This window comes from Anabrus simplex, chromosome 3 (genome assembly GCF_040414725.1).
Source record: "Anabrus simplex isolate iqAnaSimp1 chromosome 3, ASM4041472v1, whole genome shotgun sequence".
NCBI lineage: Eukaryota > Metazoa > Arthropoda > Insecta > Orthoptera > Tettigoniidae > Anabrus > Anabrus simplex.
Genome location: NC_090267.1, coordinates 46,193,564 through 46,213,498, shown reverse-complemented (window position 1 = coordinate 46,213,498; position 19,935 = coordinate 46,193,564). Strand labels below are relative to the sequence as shown.

At 41.4% G+C, this 19,935-nt stretch overlaps 1 protein-coding gene across 1 annotated transcript in view; it reads left to right on the top strand.

The window, feature by feature from the left end:
- Nucleotides 1–19,935, top strand: part of LOC136866988 (nose resistant to fluoxetine protein 6-like) — a 227,149-nt gene that overhangs the window by 183,968 nt on the left and 23,246 nt on the right. The window contains exon 7 of the mRNA XM_068226789.1: nucleotides 3,616–3,772. Coding sequence (XP_068082890.1) covers nucleotides 3,616–3,772 — 157 coding nt within the window. The remainder of the gene's footprint in view (nucleotides 1–3,615; nucleotides 3,773–19,935) is intronic.

Genomic DNA, 19,935 nt, shown 5'->3' with positions numbered 1-19,935 from the left:
ATATTGTTATGTAAAAATTCCATGGTGGGGGGGGGGAGGTTATAAACCCCAGTAACCCCCACCCTCTGGCTGCGCCCCTGGGTAATTATCATATAAGAGCTGAAAGTCAAGTAAGGATGACACAAAACGGTTAGTGTTGAAATGTAGAAGTATTGTATAAAAAGGTATAGAATTAAGTAATTTAGTAAGACACATATTTACAAGATATTTTAATAGGTGCTGAATCAGGGCTGAGAAGTGATATTATGGCTGTCGACATTTTTATCACGTGCCTGGAGTGTTTAGCGCAGAGGTAGATAGAAACGGAGGAGGGGGAGAGTCTTGCTATTGCAAGATGAATTTATAAGCTACGAAAAAGTAAAGGAGGAGAAACATGAAATTCTACTGTCATCTCTAAAGATAACAGGCAACTTAGTGTTTTAGGAGCGTACGGGCATGGAAATGGTGGTGCTGAACCTGATGCAGAATTATCGGTAAAATAATCTGCTAGGTGGGGAACAACCCAGAATGGAACCTTATTGTAGCGGGTGACTTATATGCACCCTCCATTGCAGAAAAATAATGTGGCGTGGAACACGTTATCGAAGGAATCAGAAAATGGAACCACCAAAGGGATAATTCAATCATATAAATGTGGACCGCGCACATATCAACTGTTAGCATACACCTGCTCCAAACGACTCTGTATTTGTATGTGGTCATACAGAAGTGAATAGTGCGAATGTATGCACTGTCGCCGTGTAACACAAAACTTACTATGTCATTGAACGGGATCCTACTTGATGTACAATTTTCCTGCAGTTATGTAAGTAATTCTTAATTCAGCTTCCCATTTTCGCTTTCACTTATTTTGATCCATTCATTTATTCATGGGGTTACGGGTTCTTGCCTTTTTGTCCTTTCTCTCCCCTTTTGTCTACGCACGGATCAAGCTCCGAACTTCGTTCCAGTCCATCCACGGCAATTTATGAAGAGAGGTAAGTGAGGTAGGTATCTGCGAGTACATGTTGTGTATTGTGTTGTGTTATAGTAGCAGGGCAGTCAAATGAAAACCGAACACCCGCTAAAACGTGACCATGGAATGTTTTTGTTCAAAAGTATCTGGGTCAATGGGCGCCCATAGGATAGTTTGTACGGGAGGGGGGGGGGGGTGCTAGACCTGGGGGTATGTAGTATTTTTAATATTTTGGAAGATGAATGTCGACTTGTATTTCAAGGTAGAATACCACATACGGTATCCCCTATCGCTTCTACGTAGTACCGATTTTTAAACCATTTTCTTGAAAGAAAAACAGCTGACTATATTATATTTTTTCCTTTCCCTGAGAGCCATGGGGGAGGGGTCGTCCCCACCTTGCCCCCGGGTATGGGCGCCCATGTCTGGGTCGATTTTATATTGGGTCTCTGTCCGAATGAAATCAACGTCCACAAATGTTTTTCTTCGTCCGTAATTCGTCGGTTTTCCCGGATAAGGCCATCAGTCCACCCTATCACATCAGGAGTAATCGTCTTGCAGTGATGTGCGCCCTTCTCGGAATCTCCTCTGCCACTCGTGCACACTCGTCAGTGTTCGCCATACACAGCAGACATGCGACGATGAGTTTTGCGTACTCCAGCACCCTCATCCTCCAGAAAACCAACCATCCTTCTCTACTCTTGTTTGCTTGCCTCCATTTCTACAGCTGGATGAGCACACTCGACCAGTCCGCGCACCAACAAAGACATAACCCAACAATAGAGCTGGGAGCGGAGCGAGAAATACCGATGAGTAATCCGGTTGTAGCAGTAGAGCGCAGCACCGATCCCCTCCGCTTACAACTGCAAGTACTCGCGGAGGACCAGGGTTGGCCTCAAGGGCAGTGTCCTGGAGCTTCAGCCTCTGGGTCGGAGGATACAACTGGGGAGGATGACCAGTGCCTCGCCCCGGCGGCCTCACCTGCTATGCTGAACAGGGGCCTTGCGGGGGATGGAAAGATTGGAGGGGATAGACAAGGAAAAGGGAAGGAAGCAGCCATGGCCTTAAGTTAGGTACCATCCCGGCATTTGCCTGGAGGAGAAGTGGGAAACCACGGAAAACCACTTCCAGGATGGCTGAGGTGGGAATCGAACTCACCTCTACTCAGTTGACCTCCCGAGGCTGAGTGGACCCCGTTCCAACCCTCGTACCACTTTTCAAACTTCGTGGCAGACCCGAGAATCGAACCCGGGCCACCGGGGATGGCAGCTAATCTCACTAACCACTACACCACAGAGGCGGACTTTCATTATATTACCGTTGAATTGTAATATATATGAAAGAATATGACCAGTGTTGAAAAACAAAACGACAAGCGGGACTCGATCCAGCGAACCACCGATTAAAGAGCTTGAACGACAACCACTCAACCACCGCCGTTTCATGCTCATGATCGCAACGCACCGCTACATATCGGACGCGAAAATTTCTCTGCGATTTTCTCGAGAACGCCTTAGTAGTACACCTTACTACTTGCACATTATCTTGTCCTAAATGTGCACGAAGTTTGACGATACTCCGTGATCCGAACGTCGTGGCCTACCCTTGTAAGTGTATTGTACCTGTATTCAGTCTGTGGTTGTTAATTTGCGTCTATATTTCCTCCGCTTCTTGTGTTATGTAGATAATGCAAAGTAAATTACATAATATTTGTGGTATTAGTTTGATATTTAATCCCATTTTACATGGTATTCATGTTTTAAAAATATTTAAGGAATTGAATAGATTTTTACAGAAATCTGTACCACAATTGCCACGAAAACCGTCTGATGCATGGCATTTCTTTGAAATTACTGATGATAAAAGTCAGCAAAATGCAAATTTTGCGGCCGCATTTACGCGACGGTTGTGGCGTATCAACTTTGTGGGATCATATCATGGGGCATCACTAGGATGAAATGAGCAGGTCGGCTTCTCCAGCAGAAAACAACATTGCTGTATCAGAAAAAGAGTTATGTTGTAGGAAAAAGGTTATTGAATTTACGTTGCCATACGAATAACGTATTTAAACGTGCCGCCACATTACATTCGCTCGGTACAACCGGGTGATGACGTCACAACGACTGCTCCGCTCCGCACCGCTCCGTCCCCACCACTACCCAACAACTGCGTGCACCTGTGAGTTGTCTCTATGCAGTTCTCCTAGCACAGCGATGGCAGTATCGATACGTAACAACAGTGTTGCCACCTTTCGCGCGGAATGTGTGTTACGGCAGGTGTTCCGTTTTCATTTGACTGCCCCTTATACATAAGTATGGACGACCCTAGGCCTCAACAGGCATATGTTCGGAACGATGGATCGTGTGGTCACTCTTTTGCTCAAGAAGGCAGATGAATCCTCAATGGAGCAACAGCACAGAATAAGCAAGGCAATGGCCAACCATATGTTTGTCTTCCCAGGAAAACATCATGAACCATCAAACAAACGATACCGCTGTGCCGGACAATGAGCGCCAGTCTGGGTCTGAACCGGCTGGTGTAAAATGGGTGAGGCCTTGCACGTCAATCCATGCTTCTGTTCGATCAAGCGGATAAAATATATTTTGTGTAGTTTTATATAATGCCATTTCTAACTGTGTTTTAATTTCATTCTAATCCAGGCTCACCCCTACACTGCTGGCTGTCCTACTGATTCACGCTTCACTGGTCAATAAACTTAATACCGGACCTATATGGAACCAAATATTTCTGGAAGACTGTTATGATAGTTGGTGGAAAGTTTTGTTTTACATCAAGAATTATTACTACACAAATCCGGTAACAACTTGTTTTGTGTTCATTGTATCTTTCCCACTGGAAATTTCTTTTTTTAATGATGTACTTTTAAGGGGAGTTAGGACTGAATGTTGAAACTTGTACAGGTTTTATCCCACTTTTACCAAATATAGTTGTTGTATTCAGGTACAAATAACATACGTTTTATCAAATTAGTGGTGTATAAATGTACTGATTCAAATGTTACTTCAATGTTTATGCTTAAAAAGTAGTCTGGTAAAAACGTCCTTGCGCAAGAGTTTCCTTTTTGTCAAGCTGAACTTTTGTTGACATTTACCTAATACATGTAGAAATAGTAATGTTTTTTGGTATGAAATGAATACTGTTCTGTCCAGACATTTTTAAATTTTGTTTCTGAATTTTAAAGATAAACTATATTAATCCTAAACTGAACATCAACATTCATATTTAAATTTAATAGATTTCAAAACTCATTACAAATTTAAATACTTGTACCTCTCAGAGCAATCTCGCCAAGTTAAAACGAATTCTGGTAAGAACTGCATCGCAAGGAGCATTTTGTACAGAACAAAATATTGAACAATTGCAAAGCGAGAAAAAAAGCAAAGGAATATCTACTCATTTCAGAACTGCCCCGCACCATATATCTCCCCTTCAGACCTCTTGATTCTTTTTTACTTGGATATTTTCTGCCACTTCTGATGTCTTCTACTCATTTCCTCTTGATCACGGCTTTTCTTTCTGCCCTGAGCCGCAAGGCCAGAGCATATTGTGGTGCTTAAGGGTGTGTCGTAGACCTTTAAATAGCACTCTCCTTAAAAATGGTGGAGTGACTTAACTGATACCATTACCTGATAGAGAAAGGAAAGGACTATATTTTTACGAAGAAAAACTGTTTTGATCCAAAAATCAAATATTTCAGTCATAACTCCCTTTAAGAATACATTTTTTTTGGATCAGACAAGGTCTAGTATAGTGAAAGAAGAGGTAAACATTGCTGTATAGGAATGTATTGAACAAGTTTCCCCATTATTTGACACAAGATTAACAAGTTCTAAATAGTTTGTAACTAATTCTTTGGATAGAAAATACCAAATAACGTAACTGATTACTTTTAAACGTAATTGAAGTAATGTATACGAAAAATGTTAAGTAAAATATTCCATTTATTCTGTTTATTTTTACTCAGTATTACACATATGTAACGATCTGGGAATCTGCATAACACAAAGATTTTATTTAAATTTACTTTACGTCGTACCGACACAGATAGTTTTTATGGCGACGATGGGATAAGAAATACCTAAGTGTGGGAAGGAAGCGGCAGTGAGAAAACACGTAAAACCATCTTCAGGGCTGCCGACATTGGGGTACTGTGCCCTATAAAGCCTTGGTTCCCATCAGGCAAACGCCGAGATCGAACCAAGTACATTATAGTGATCAACACGTCCACCAAAGTGGGTGTGCTTAGCACATAGCTTACCTTGCGATGCGTATCCACTCTCAGCAGCTCAGGAGTGCATGATTCAGGGGATCAGGGTAAAATAAGGGCCTAATTACATAAATAAAGAGGATACCAAAAAGTGCAAGGTAAGAGTAGAACCTACAAAAAATAACTGAAAACTGTGCTGCATTCAAAGTTTTACAATAATGGGTTTATTACATTAAAATCAAAATTGATGATATACAAATACAAGAGCTGTCCAAATCTATATGGGATTAATAATATATGGAGCCGTCGATAGCCAGGTCAACATAGATGTCGAGAAAACACCTTCACGAAACCACATTGCTGTAACAAGCATGTAACAATAGGGTAAGTAATGGAGTACTAAACGGATATCTGTACAAATACTAGTCTAACAGCATCATCCTAATCCTCTCTATTCTATGCCACAGTACTCAGAACTCTACACCTGACTAATATAAACAAATATTATACAGTGCTCTAACAGAGCATCGATCCCTGGGCCAGCTAAGAGCAAGGCACCTAACATAAACATTAAAATAACAGGAATTCAACTACATCGTCCTATGACCAAAACATAAAGGGCTAGTCGCATAAAATGACAAATACAAATGGAAATGCAATCTCTACTAGTCTCGTAACAACAAGGACGGGGTCTCCCTAAAACACTTGACAGCCAGCAATCTGCTTTTACTGCCGCATTCCTGTGTCGTGACGTCACACACCTTCTTCCCTCACTCACCCTCGGCACGTGACAGGAGCCGGCCATACTTTATTTCTATAAATAGCTTACAGCTGACGACTGGGACACCGACTTGCAGGGTGAATTTTACTTTCACTGTCCCTCTCGGAAACTGGCCCACATAGCGCTCTCATAATCATGCATGGGCTATATGCAATCGTATCTATTTCATTATCAATACAGCATAATCTCGCTGCTGCCTCCACTGGGCTTATCCATAACTGTACAAAGGCGAAATCCACTGCGCTATCATTATTTGGCCATTACCAGCCATATCAAACTCATATAACACATTATTTATCTGCGCTAAGGCTTTCTCTATTACAATTTGCACATTCAGCTAATTACATAATGCTCATATCTCTCAAATATGATGACACGCACCTCCTGACACGTTAACCTGAGTACGTTTAAGGGATAAGTCATGATCTCCAATAAAATACATAAGACCTCAAAGATATGTACCTGACGCTGCTCTATCAACCATATCTGACAGCATGACACCGCCGTCATGACCATAATGGTCCGATATGAGAAGTGGAGACCACAAGTACTCAATCATAATAATACCGAAGGGAAAAGTTATCACACAAACAAGGAATAAACAACATGCAACCTACAATTAAATTAACTGAGTTCGAGTCCTGGGCATAAATATACTGTACAACGATTTACCCTAACATAAATTTACATGTTGGCTGACGGCCAACCTTTTTCCTATCCTGTGGAGTTTAACATTATATGCTTCTTACAAATTGGAAAGCTCTCACCTGAAATGATCGATGGACATATCGGAACGACCCCTCATTGGACAGCTGGAGTTACTGCATCATGCCAGGCTTCGACGCTGGTAGCATATACGGGCTGATGACTGGGGACATTCTGGCTGGCGAGAACATTTCCTGCAGCTTCTCAGGTGGTTGAAGGATGTCCCCTTCGGTGTCGTGGGAGCAGGTGCGCCTGATATTACTGGATCGACTCCCGATGCCGCGAGGACTCCTGGTCTTCTTCAGCTCCCATTACTGCTTCCTCAATATAAATGGGCGGTATCTCGTACTGGGTAGATGTTGGGAAAACTGTAAAGAAATATCTATTACACACAGTCCGTATTCGATGCCTGTTTCCACTACCACCATACTTCATGCGGTCGTTTGACCAAGTCACTTTCAGAGTATAGACTTGATACATAAATGTTCTCTTTACAAGTCATGATAACAGTTTCATGTTAGACTACCACACCGACCGAACTTCCTGACACAATAGATAACCTGAGCCTACACTGATCCGTGTATTTTGTTTGTTACAATGTGGACCTCAAGTAATATGAAGCTACTAGTCAAACAGTCTAATTATTAGCAGCACATCCTCTCATGATAGCAGATCAGCGCACGTAATATCAAGAATTCAGCTTAATTATCCATGTTGATTGCTTACTTTTCCCCAGATTCAATCGTGCTAGGTGTATGCAGCTCGAAGATAACGACGCTCTTCTGTATGCCGACTCCCAGCGTGACGACCTCGTTCTAGCAGCCTTACAGTCAATGAATGAATCTGACGCGCTCGGCGGTCGTTTATTTATAATCAGGCTGGTGATGGCGTTACCACGCTTGTGTGAGGGTGGTCTGTATAACCCGCGCCCGCGACTGGAAGCTTCTCCCGCACAAAGAGTGACAAGTACCTCACTTAACGTATACACTTATAATTATAGCCGTGTCGCATATCAAAATTTACCGGAAATTATGCAGGTTGCAATTCTCTTATCAAATCCAGTGCATCTCTTCTGTAGTAGGAGATATTAAATTAATTTCTTCTTCCCTCCAAAGCTCAATCAGCCCGCGAGATTCATGAAATGGTGCGCGTCGAACGCTATTAATAAAGAAGCTTCGCTTGGGTAATAAATTCCTTTAATGAGTCTCTGGAATTTTCATAATGATACTGCTGCTATGTTCCCACGAGAAATGCTCCACCTGCACTCTCTTATAAAATAAACTGCTATACAATGACTTTCATGGTGATCTCATGCAATCCCAATATCTAAGGCTAAAATCCAGACTATTTCAACATGAACTAAATGGTTCAGTACGAATCCACTATTTCCCGGAAGGAAGCTCAGAGCTGCGCGTCCCTAACCTCACGGTCAACTGGTTTATCTTTTAAGAAACGCATTAATTTCACGGTCAGGGAGCTAGAAGAAATTAGCTTCCTTAATAAGAACCGCGAGTGATTTTAGTAATGTCACAGTTCACAGTGCGTTATAAGCCCATCGGACAAAAATTTAGTCACCCGTGGAGAAATCATAACCGTATGGATTCAGTTAGGAAGTGGGTCCACAAGGTTGTGCAGGTACTTCGCATCCAGGTTAAGCCACTCGCTAAGGAGTTGATCGCGGGGAAACTGATATCGGTGTTTTACCCGCTTTTCAGTATGTCCCATAGATTTTGAATAGGGTTCAAGTCAGGTAACTTTTCAGGCCAATCGAGATGTGATAGGGTAGGGGAGTGTTCATAAAGCTAGTCACAAATGCGTCCAGCCCGATGAAGTTTGCTGTTGTCATTTTGAAAGTTCGGGGTATCAGTAGCATAACTCATCATGCAGATGTTGACCGAAAGGCAACAAAAACCATTCAAAATGTTTAAATAAACATGCTGGTTCATGTTAGTTGTCATGTCAGTGAGTGATCCATGCCATGATACGAAAAACATCCCCAAAACATCGCAGCCCCACCTCCGGCTTTAATCTCACCTTGCACACTTCCAGGATGAAATGCTTCATGTGGCCTTCGGTGCACTCGATAACGTGTGTCATTGTAATGCAGACAAAAACGTGATTCGTCAGACCACATTACGATCCGCCAGTCAGATACTATCAATGTCTGATAATTTCTAGCACATTGAAAACGCGCAGGTTTATGTCCCTGTGTGAGCAATAGCCTTTTACGAGGTGACCGACTCCAAATTTTCATTGCATGTAGTTCCTGTGTCAATGTTCCTTGTTGGGATGGACATTTATTCACTGAGTGCAGCAATTCCTGTCGGGTTTGGAAAGCGATTTCGATTCACAAGCCGTGAAAAGCGACTCCGGTCCCTATCAGTCCGGATCTCTTTCCGACCACAATTCTGATGTCGTGTTTCGTGGCCACGTGTAATACACCACTGCTTGTAGACACGCTGAACAGTCCACTGCGAAATACCGACAAAATCCAGTAACTTCACGCACCGTGTGGCCATGGGCACGGCAAAATACGATTGCTCCTTTTTTCCACTCTGTCACATCCTTACATCTACCCATGTTGAGGTACACTGTCCGCTTGATACATCAATGTCTCACTGATCGCTACTGCCTTATGCTCACGCAGAGGCAGTGCGCGTGCGGTTGAGCACGGGACTCGTTTGCTGCGCCATCTCTACAGACTTAACGATCCATCCGTGCATGCGTACTGGGGTGGCTAATTTTTTTGTCCGGTAAGCTTATATTAAAACGATATCAGAGATATGTTCCCAGAAGTTAAACTTCACATCATTATGGAACAGCATATTAAACTTTTCAATGATAGAATAGACAGCTCGTGTTTTCTTCAACAGACGTCCTTCAATGCCAGAAAAGGAAATTTAAGAACCAAGCAACTCTTTATTATCCCAATTTCTAAAACACTATTTTTCACGCATTCATCGCTAGTTAGGATATGTACAGTGCACAATCATTTACTACATAACTATGCTTTTGACTTCTCTCATATCCCTAACAATTAAATAAAATTACTAAACTGTGGAAATAATTACTATGTATTAATCATTTTTCTCAATACTAAATTTTTGTAAACATAGGTACATTTTCTCAGGAACTGTTAGGCATAGAAAGCTGAAACTTGGACCATACATTGTACATGTCATAATGACTGCTGATAAGTAAAATTATGCAGTTAGGTTTAATAGATTCTATGATATTTTTTTTGGCTTTTGGCCGAATTTTTTGTGCAACGTAATTGTTTTCTTCACTGAAATAAATTTCAGTTAGGAAGTTGAATTAACTTACCAAGGTCAACTAACAGTGGTAGAATTACATGTAAAAGTCTCAAGTCTAAATTTTTTAAAACGCATTCAGAAATTGCATCTAAAAAGTCAAAGAATTTTAAACTTTTCAGTGAGTTTATGACTCGTTTAGTTAGCAGTTTTTTATTTAGAGTAATGAATGTATGAACAATCAAAGAACAGGCCTTGATAAACTACTTAAAAGATTAACAAAATCCATTGACAACTTAATGTTTAAATGGATGAAATAACAAGTTGCGCATTACTCAGCTTGGAACACTTCCCAGTTTCCTTAAACGAACAGCCTTGCAATGGAATGCAAATGTATTGAACCCGACAGGGGCATGATCCAAGGACCTTAGGTTGATATTGAACTTCGTAATTACGCACTCAATGCTATTTAAGGGAAACAATGCTGGAACGGATTAATATTCATATCATTAATAGAGGTAATATCGAAACTAATTAATATTCGTACCATTGAGATAGATAAATTGTATCTTTTAAAAATTATTCTACGAGATTTCTTTGTCTGCGACCTATTGCGCAGTATTATCCCTTGTGTAGCGGGGGCCCGCAGAGGAAGCCAAGCCAACTTAGACCCGCGAGGGGTTATGAATGGGGATTCCCCGTGACATCACTTTAGAGAAGACATCCCTCCTTAAGACTCAGAGAATGAGGGGAAACCAACTTTTTCGAAACGAAAAATAGGAGCCATCTTGGACTCTGACTAGCCAACTTAATTACCTACGATCTAGAAAATTAATGAAACTCAAATTATGGAGTCGTCTCCCGATTTAAAAGGGATAAATGTCACTGGGACATTTATTTAGAGTATTTAATGTCCCTTTTCTTGATAACTTTCAGAAGAAGAAAGAATACTGTGTTGTTTCTGCGTGGAAAAGTACTGGACCATCTGGTTATTCTCATGACACGTCCTCGAAGAAGGGAGTTCACCACGCCGGGTGGGGGAAGCCGGACAGATTTTAATTAATTGAAGGAGATCCATCGAAGGATAACTGAATGGTTATGTCTCAATCGCATCAACTAAATATTGGTCACCGATTAGCCGTACTATTATACCTCGAGTCTGCCGTGAATAAGCAGTACGCAAATTAGTGGAAGGGGTATCGCTCCCTTGTAAAAACTACTGCAGTAAGGGACGAGCGTCATTCTGGACTCGCGGCTCATCGACGGCCAAGCTATGCTCGGTTAAGCCCTCGCTAGTTCTTTGTTCAAGTGAAGTTAACTCCCATTTTAAGTGAAATAATAGAATTCGTATAAACAGTGTATAGTTTTGGTCTCTGTGACGCCAGTGCTAACTTTTTATAAAACCGTGATGTGTAAAGTAATATTATTATCATTACTATAGCCCGATAGTATTACGTAGCGGCGGACTGAATAGTGGCCGAGAGATAGACGGGATACGGTACTGAACCGCGGACTACGTAGTCGCATACGAGATCGTGACCGGACGTTCACATTGAACGCTGTTAACCGGAGTGTGGAATTAAACAGTGACGTTGTGTGTGTACAGGATTAACTGCCAGCGGCTCCACCAGCACGGAACCATGGACTCTCAACTTCAAGGAGGTATGGAAATGCAAGTAATCACCGCGGTGCCCATGGACCAGGAGTAAGTCCAGGATGGACTTCCCGAGCTGACGAAGGTGTCATCATGTGATAGAGATGAGTACAAATTTTCAATATCTGGCATACCTAATGGGGATGGGAATATCTATTGTAAGCTGACGCTATAAAGGATTAAAGATGTAGTCCAGTTGAAATAGAGCGCCGAAATGGGCGCGTAGTTATTAATTCTTAGTTTAGGAAGCCGACGACAGGTCTGAGTAATTGATTGTAAATAATTAGGGAATATAATACTTTAGTTTTGCATGTGGTAGAGAGTAATTCAATTTTTTTTCTTGGGAGATTTTGTTTGATTATTTGCGTCAGAAGACAAGGAGTAGTGAGTTTAGGGGAGTGCAGTGAGAGAAGTTATTAATTAGAGTAATTATTATTTTGATAAGTGCATGATAAGTAAAACGGTAAGTACTATAGGGTGTAAGGCACGTAACTACGAGGCTCAGCGGCCGAACTGACAGCCAAAAACCCCTCCTTTTGAAATACTTAGATCGGGAGCGTTGTGATTTTAATTGATTATGTGATTAAGCTTACCAGGATGTGATCATAATGCGAGCGTCAAATATCAATCCGTGTTAATATTAATTAATTAATAAATGTATTGCCGTGTGACGATAAAGTAACCAAGTGCTGACCATTGTTTAATTAGCAGTCAGTAATCAGATGTTAATTGCCGTGCGAGTACGTAATTGTGTTGTAATTGCTGAATAGAATCCGCACGATGACCATGTATGATTAATGCAGCGGGTAAGTCATGTAGAATGTCAATGGTAATAATAATAATAGTAATAATAATAATAATAATGATCGGGCAAATATTAGCATTGTAATACCGGGGCCGTGCTGTGAAAGTGATGTGATACTGTTGGGAAAATATGTGTTGAATTCGAGGTGATTTGCGCGAGTGTTTGAGACCTCCGTTTACTGTAGACTTGCTTCTTAGTGGAGTGGTCTTGTGTCCTTATGAAAGGGAATGTTACGCCTGTTAATGGTGGGTCGTCGACCGCATGTGGAGTGGGGAGCATTTCGCCTGCCCCTGCCACCAGTCGTGTTTTTTTGTATGTCCCAGTTGTGTGGAGAGCAGGGGCTTTTTGAAGTAAAGAGAAAGAGGCCTGTTTGACGGCAAAATATGCGATTCATTCAACACGCCAGAGTAGTGTATTTATTAACAAATGGCCCGGCCGATAATGCTAATGTTTCCTCGTGAATGATTGTTAATTGTTCGAGTATAATATAGATAGGGATTACAGGACCCTGTCTTCATTGTAAGAGGTTGTCAGTTCGATGCTGAACGTAGACATTGGAGGTTTACGGCGTCCTAAGGAAGATCAAAGTGCCCTACATATCTGTTGCATATCATGTATGTTTTTTGTGTTCTTTGTGTCATGTGTGTTGTAAATAAGGTCAGTGGTGGTTCTGTCCATCAGCCTGGCGATGTCTATACTAGCGAGGATCGGTTCGAACCCAGGTGTTGTTTCATATGTGTGCATTTTTCTTTTACGTCTTTTCATTGGGAAATTTAGGTTTTCATTAGGGTAGGGATTGCTCAGACACGTTGTCGGTGCATGTTAGTTTTATGTGTTAGTGATAATATAGCCTCAGTGTTATGATAAAATTTCCATTCGCTACATGTCACGATACATCGCTTCGCGATAAACGTACTCGTTTCTATCAAGCATAATGGACAGATGTCCATATAAGAATTCACAACAAGTATGTGTAGTAATGTATTTCATTAGTGTGTCTTATGCGCCATTTCCCATCATCATTAAGGTTGAATAAACCGGTTTGTGAGTTAAATTTTTAATTCGAATGTGTTCTCATTGTAGTTAAGTATGCCCGTCATCCTACCCTGTACGCCTTTAAGATAATGTTAGATAAGCGCCTATTTACTATACTTTTGACCCTTGTGCGACCCTGTTGATCCTATGCCGGTGCCTTAAAGGGTAGGGGCGGGTGCAGTATTGTATGTTATTTGTTTGCCTGCTTATTAATTAGTTAGTAAGCTAGTTTGTTTCATTTCGGAACTATGAGGGCCATTCAAAACGAAACGAGACGGAGTCTACAAAATGAAAACCTGTACCGTTATTTAAAAAATACTGCCCAGCACCGTTGAGGCACTTGTCCCACTGCGACACAAGTCGTGAATGGCCGTCTAGTAAATTTCCTCCGGATGCGCTGTGAAACATTTCCGAACGTACTGCTTGACGTCGTCGTTCGAGGTGAATCGTTTGCCTCTCAGAGCCTTCTTTATCTCACGGAAAATGGCTTAAGCACAGGGAGACATGTCCGGACTGTACGGAGGGCGACCGAGGACCTTCCATTAGAATGTCTGTAAGAACTCCTTGACTGCGTTTGCAGTATGGGGCCTTGCATTGTCATGGAGCAGAACGATCTCGCTGGTGAGCTGTCCTGGCTGTTTCGATTTGATCGCTTGAGAAGGGTAGTCAGGTTTTGTGTGTATCGTTGCGAATTCACTGTTGTCCCATGCTGCAGGCAGTCCATAAGAAGTGCGCCTTTTTTGTCAAAGACGAAGCTGATCATAACCTTTCCCGCACTTGGACCAATGGCCTTGGATATTTTAGGTGGCGGCGATCCTGCTTGCTTCCACTGGAGATTTTGTCGTTTTGACTCGGGTTCAATCAATCAATACTGATCTGCATTTAGGGCAGTCGCCAGGTGGCAGATTCCCTATCTGTTGTTTTCCTAGCCTTTTCCTAAATTATTTTAAAGAAATCGGAAATTTATTGAACATCTGTTTTTATAAGTTATTCCAATACCTAACTCCCCTTCCTATAAATGAATATTTCCCCCAGTTTGTCCTCTTGAATTCCAACTTTATCTTCATATTGTGATCTTTCCTACTCTTAAAGACGCCACTCAAACTTAGTCGTCTACTAATGTCATTTCACGCCATTCTCCACTGACAGCTCGGAACATACCACTTAGTCGAGCAGCTCGTCTTCTTTCTACCAGTTCTTCCCAGCCCAAACTTTGCAACATTTTTGTAACACGACTCTTTTGTCAGAAATCACCCAGAACAAATCGAGCTGCTTTTCTTTGGATTTTTTCCAGTTCTTGAATCAGGTAATCCCGGTGAGGGTCCCATATACTGGAACCATACTCTAATTGGGGTCTTACCAGAGATTGTCCGACTCGTTGGCTGAATGGTCAGCGTACTGGCCTTCGGTTCAGAGGGTCCCGGGTTCGAATTCCGGGCGGGTCGGGGATTTTAACCTTCATTGGTTAATTCCAATGGCTCGGGGGCTGGGTGTTTGTGTTGTTCTCAACATCCCTGCAATTCACACACCACACTCAACACTATCCTCCACCACAATAACACGCAGATACGTACACACGGCAGATGCCGCCCACCCTCGTCGGAGGGTCTGCCTTACAAAGGCTGCAGTCGGCTAGAAATTGCCACACGAAATTATATTATATACCAGAGATTTATACGCCCTCTCCTTTACATCCTTACTACAACCCCTAAACACCCTCACAACTATGTGCAGAGATCTACCCTTTATTTACAAACCCATTTATGTGATTACCCCGATGAAGATCTTTCCTTATATTAACACCTAGATACTTACAATGATCCCCAAAAGGAACTTTCACCCCATCAACGCAGTAGTTAAAACTGAAGTGATAATAATATATAATTTCGTGTGGCTATTTCTAGCCGAGTGCAGCCCTTGTAAGGCAGACCCTCCGATGAGGGTGGGCGGCATCTGCCATGTGTAGGTAACTGCGTGTTAGTGTGGTGGAGGATAGTGCTATGTGTGGTGTGTGAGTTGCAGGGATTTTGGGGACAGCACAAACACCCAGCCCCCGGGCCACTGGAATTAACCAATGAAGATTAAAAATCCCTGACCCGGCCGGGAATCGAACCCGGGACCCTCTGAACCGAAGGCCAGTACACTGACCGTTCAGCCAACGAGTCGGACAACTGAAGTGATGACACCATGTCTTATCTCCAACGACCACTCGTGACACGAACTCATTCCCTTTCTTGGCATAGCACAGCGGATGTTCAAGAAAGAGTTCCATTCGACATGTTTTGGTTGAAGACTGGGAGGAACACATAGGGTGGATTTTTTTGCGAAATTTCAACCTGTCCTTAATGATGGCGTGAAAATGTCCAACGCTCACAGCGACCTCTGCGGCAACGGCTGCTACCAAAACTCGCCGGTCTTACATAATGTGGGCATCCACCTGCTGGACAATGGCATCGGTAATGCTGTGTGCCATTCCGGACCGTTCATCATCGGCCAACGACACCCGTTCTTCCCTAAATCGCTTGTGCCACGCCTGAACACTTGCAAAGGACATGCAGTGCTCTCCGTACACTTCTGCCATTCTTCGATTTATTTCCGCTCCCTTCACTCTTTCCGCTGTCAGAGACGCACGACTCCCCCTTGTGCTTCTTTTGATGCCTCTTTTACACTGTTTTCAGTACGACTGAGTGCAGTGGACGGTAGACGCTTGCTCGCTCTATCGGTGAGTTTGGGACATCGGCGCTCTTATACTGACCGCACCTCCTTCCGCAGGTTTTCATTTCGTATACTCCGGCTCGTTTCTTCTTGAACCAAAATCATAGTCTATTCTGTGGTTTACAGTATATTTTCAAAAATGTTTTTGTGACTTTCTCCATTTTTATTTTGTTCCTGTTTATTACTGCAATTTTTTCATAAAGTGCTCGTGAAGTGTAACTGGTTTAATCCACCTATAATCGGAGCCAACACTCTCTTGGTGGTAAAAATAAATAAATAAATAAATAAATAAATAAATAAATAAATAAATAAATAAATAAATGAAATGGCGTGTGGCATTTAGTGCCGGGAGGACATATTCGGCTCGCCTGGTGCAGATTTTTGATTTGACTCCCGTAGGCGACCTGCGCGTCGTGATGAGAATGAAATGATGATGAAGACGGCACTTACACCCAGCCCTCGTACCAGTGAAATTAACCAATGATGGTTAAAATTCCCCACCCTGCCAGGAATCGAACCTAGAACCCCTATGACCAAAGGCCAGCACGCTAACCATTTAGCCATAGAGCCGGACAATAAATAAATAAATAAATAAATAAATAAATAAATAAATAAATAAATAAATAAATAAATAAATAAATAAATAAATAAATAAATACAATCTTTACATGTGTGGAACGTTTGAAAACAGCTGTTTTCCCTTAAGAAGCATCTTGAAATGTCTTTCTATTCACATGCGCATGCGCTCAGAGTTACTACACGTTGCCATTGCGATATCGGTGTATTCATCGTATATTTTAGACACACCATGTTTTACTAACGTACTCTTTAACAATATTAGTTTGTCTGCCTTCATGATTATTACATCTTCTTTCTTATGCATTTACGACGTTTCACTTCAAAATATTGTAACTGAAGAAATCACTGCTATAAACTGTGCCTTCAAGTCATACAAGTATGAAACATAGCTTCCATTTCTAATCCAAAAGCTATTTAGAAACGTGAAATGGACAAATAAATACTATAATCAGACAACAAGCTAATAGAATTTTCGGTACTTTTATTCTACAAACATACTAGTTAGAACATTACATAATGTAATGTTTTAGTCCTTCTCAGCCTCATGGTGACTCCACTTCTCCCGGGGAATTCATCGCTGTTATTAGTACGTCGCGTTCATCTTAGCCTTCCATGATCTCCAACCAGTTACAGTGTGAAGCTTTCTCTGCAAAGTACTTCCACCATCGGAAGATCATACTTGAAGTTTGCGTAACGATGAGAAGTCCAGTAAAGTCTCCTGCAGATATGAAAACTTAAAAAAATTCTAAGAATTTTGCTCCAGTCTATATGGAAATTGAGAAATCAAAGCAGCGTGGAGACTAACTTATCTCTCGAATATTCAGTAAAAGAAAACGATCTCACTCGCCTTAACTACTGACGTAAAACGGAAATGCATTCCTGTTGGTTCTTAATTATGTCACAATTTAGTAACAGACAACACATAATCTACACTTGTAACACTCTGAAATGATCACTTATATGCACACGCAGCTTCTATTCATATTTGAAAGATGGCACTAGTTTCTCTCTTATAAAACAAACACTACAATGAAATAGCCGGTTTATGATACAGCTGGCCGCCGAACTTCACTGGCTAGCGACTTAACATTCGCTTGACGCGGCGGTTGCTAGACAAGCCAAATATAATGGGCCGGTTGCAGAAACGATGATTAATTTTAAGCCTTAGACAACGTCTACCTAAACAACATCTAAATCGGGCACGATCTTCCATTGCATAAACAATGTACATCCGGTGTTTAACTAGACATTTTTTTAAGTTTCAATACGGGTTTGAAAATAGAGATAGAAGTATCTTTCATGCAACTCTTTGCTTGTCGCAACCAATGAAATTCGTCGGTGCGTGCGCCAGTCAGCTGTTTGTCTTCCTACACATGACTGAAATATGAATTAAGTATGAGCCTGACTTGCCCACATATAAGAATATAGCTTTCGGTGGAAATTAAATCTCGTAATATTATCGACACTGAAGCGACACGCCACCGTACGGGGAAGTGTAGTTTTGATTATAGCGTTGTTACGGTAAGTGTAATCTACTCGTAAATAGCTTCCACGAAGGGAAGATGAAACAATGGTAAAGTGTAACCGAATGTGTTGTACGGGCCATATAAATGTAGCTTGCATTCTGGAGCTCGCAGGTTCGAAACGCATCATCGGGAGCCCTGAAGTTTGTTTTCCACAGTTTCCCCATTTTTATACCAGCAAATACTAGGGTTGTTCCGATCTCATAGTCGCCGAAAACTTATTTGGGTTAGCGCGACGATTATATATGTAAAAACCACGTACAAAATACATTTTAGTTTTTCACTATTATGCCTGCTTACTTGGCAGTAAATATAAGTGAATCCCTCCCGGTTGATATATGTGACAGCCCTCTGACGATCGGGACAAGTAATTCTGACATGTAGTCGAAGTGACCTATAATTCCATGGAAATTACCCCATGTATAATAAAATAGAGTGGTTGCCAAGAATTGTATTCAAGTTGACATTTACCGGACTGTCCCTTTGTCAGTCTCAAGAAACAAGTCTCTTGAAAAGTGAAATCTTATTTTAAGCCCTACCTCCCCGTACATATCATATGAATTGCTACGATTTCGCAGTGAGGGACCCACAGAGAGTCCGTCGGACTACCTTTCTTCCCGGAATCGTCTCAACATGATAATACAAATCACATGTATCATGGTACAAACCTCTGATTGTGATTCACTCCTCTCATTTGAGGTTAAACAGTGTTCTCGGTAGTGTTTAAACATTGCCGGTTGAACATCGGTTTTAGACAGTGTCTAAATGATAAATAACGTCTCTGCAATGCGGCAGCCATACTTAGGCTTTGTTTAACCGTAGACATCGTCTAAACACCGTCCCTGCAATCGGCCCAATGAAGCGAACAGTAAATAACTTACAGTTTTGCGCGGTGTGGAGTTAATGTTTGGATAATAAATCTATGGAATGGCATTTCGATTAAGCATGTTGCTAAATTGTTCAAGTATAGGCCTATATTGTTGTACTCTATTTAAAAATGGACTGGTTCTCATTGAACAACAATAGGTCTCTCTGTTTTGAGGGTGAAATAAGGATTGGGCACCGTCAAGCATTGTGCATGGTATAAAGACGCCGAAGTATCGTAAATACGATTACAGTTGTTGGAATAATAATAATAATAATAATAATAATAATAATAATAATAATAATAATAATAATAATAATAATAATAATAATAATTGTACCGGTTGGTACACCTCTACGCCGCACATTTGAATTTTCCGCCTTAAAGTACTCCTCTACAGGAGAAACTCTGAACTTTACAAACTGAATTAACTCAACTGTTTCTCAGAAGATATCACTATGTTAATTTCGAACTGTTTTTGTTTACTAATTATCAAGAAGTGTGGACATTCTCTCACAGATGTCTCTTAAAAAACTATGATCATGCACCCTGGTGCGAAGTGAAGGAACTCTCTTGAAGAAATTTTGTATTCATAAGTTTTCTCTTTACTAAATTTCTTTCTTTCATTTGTGGGTTGGCAATATGAATCTTTCTTTCCGCCAGTTTTGAACTTAGCCAACCCCGAATTTCTTTAATTAATTTTTGACCAATCATGCCTTTCTTCTTCGACTTTGGTGTGTAACTTTAAGCTACCCTATAAAATTGAGGGGGTGTGGCTGCTTTATTCATGAAAGGTTTCGAACTTTCCCCGAGCGTTTAAAAACTGCTGATTTTCACGG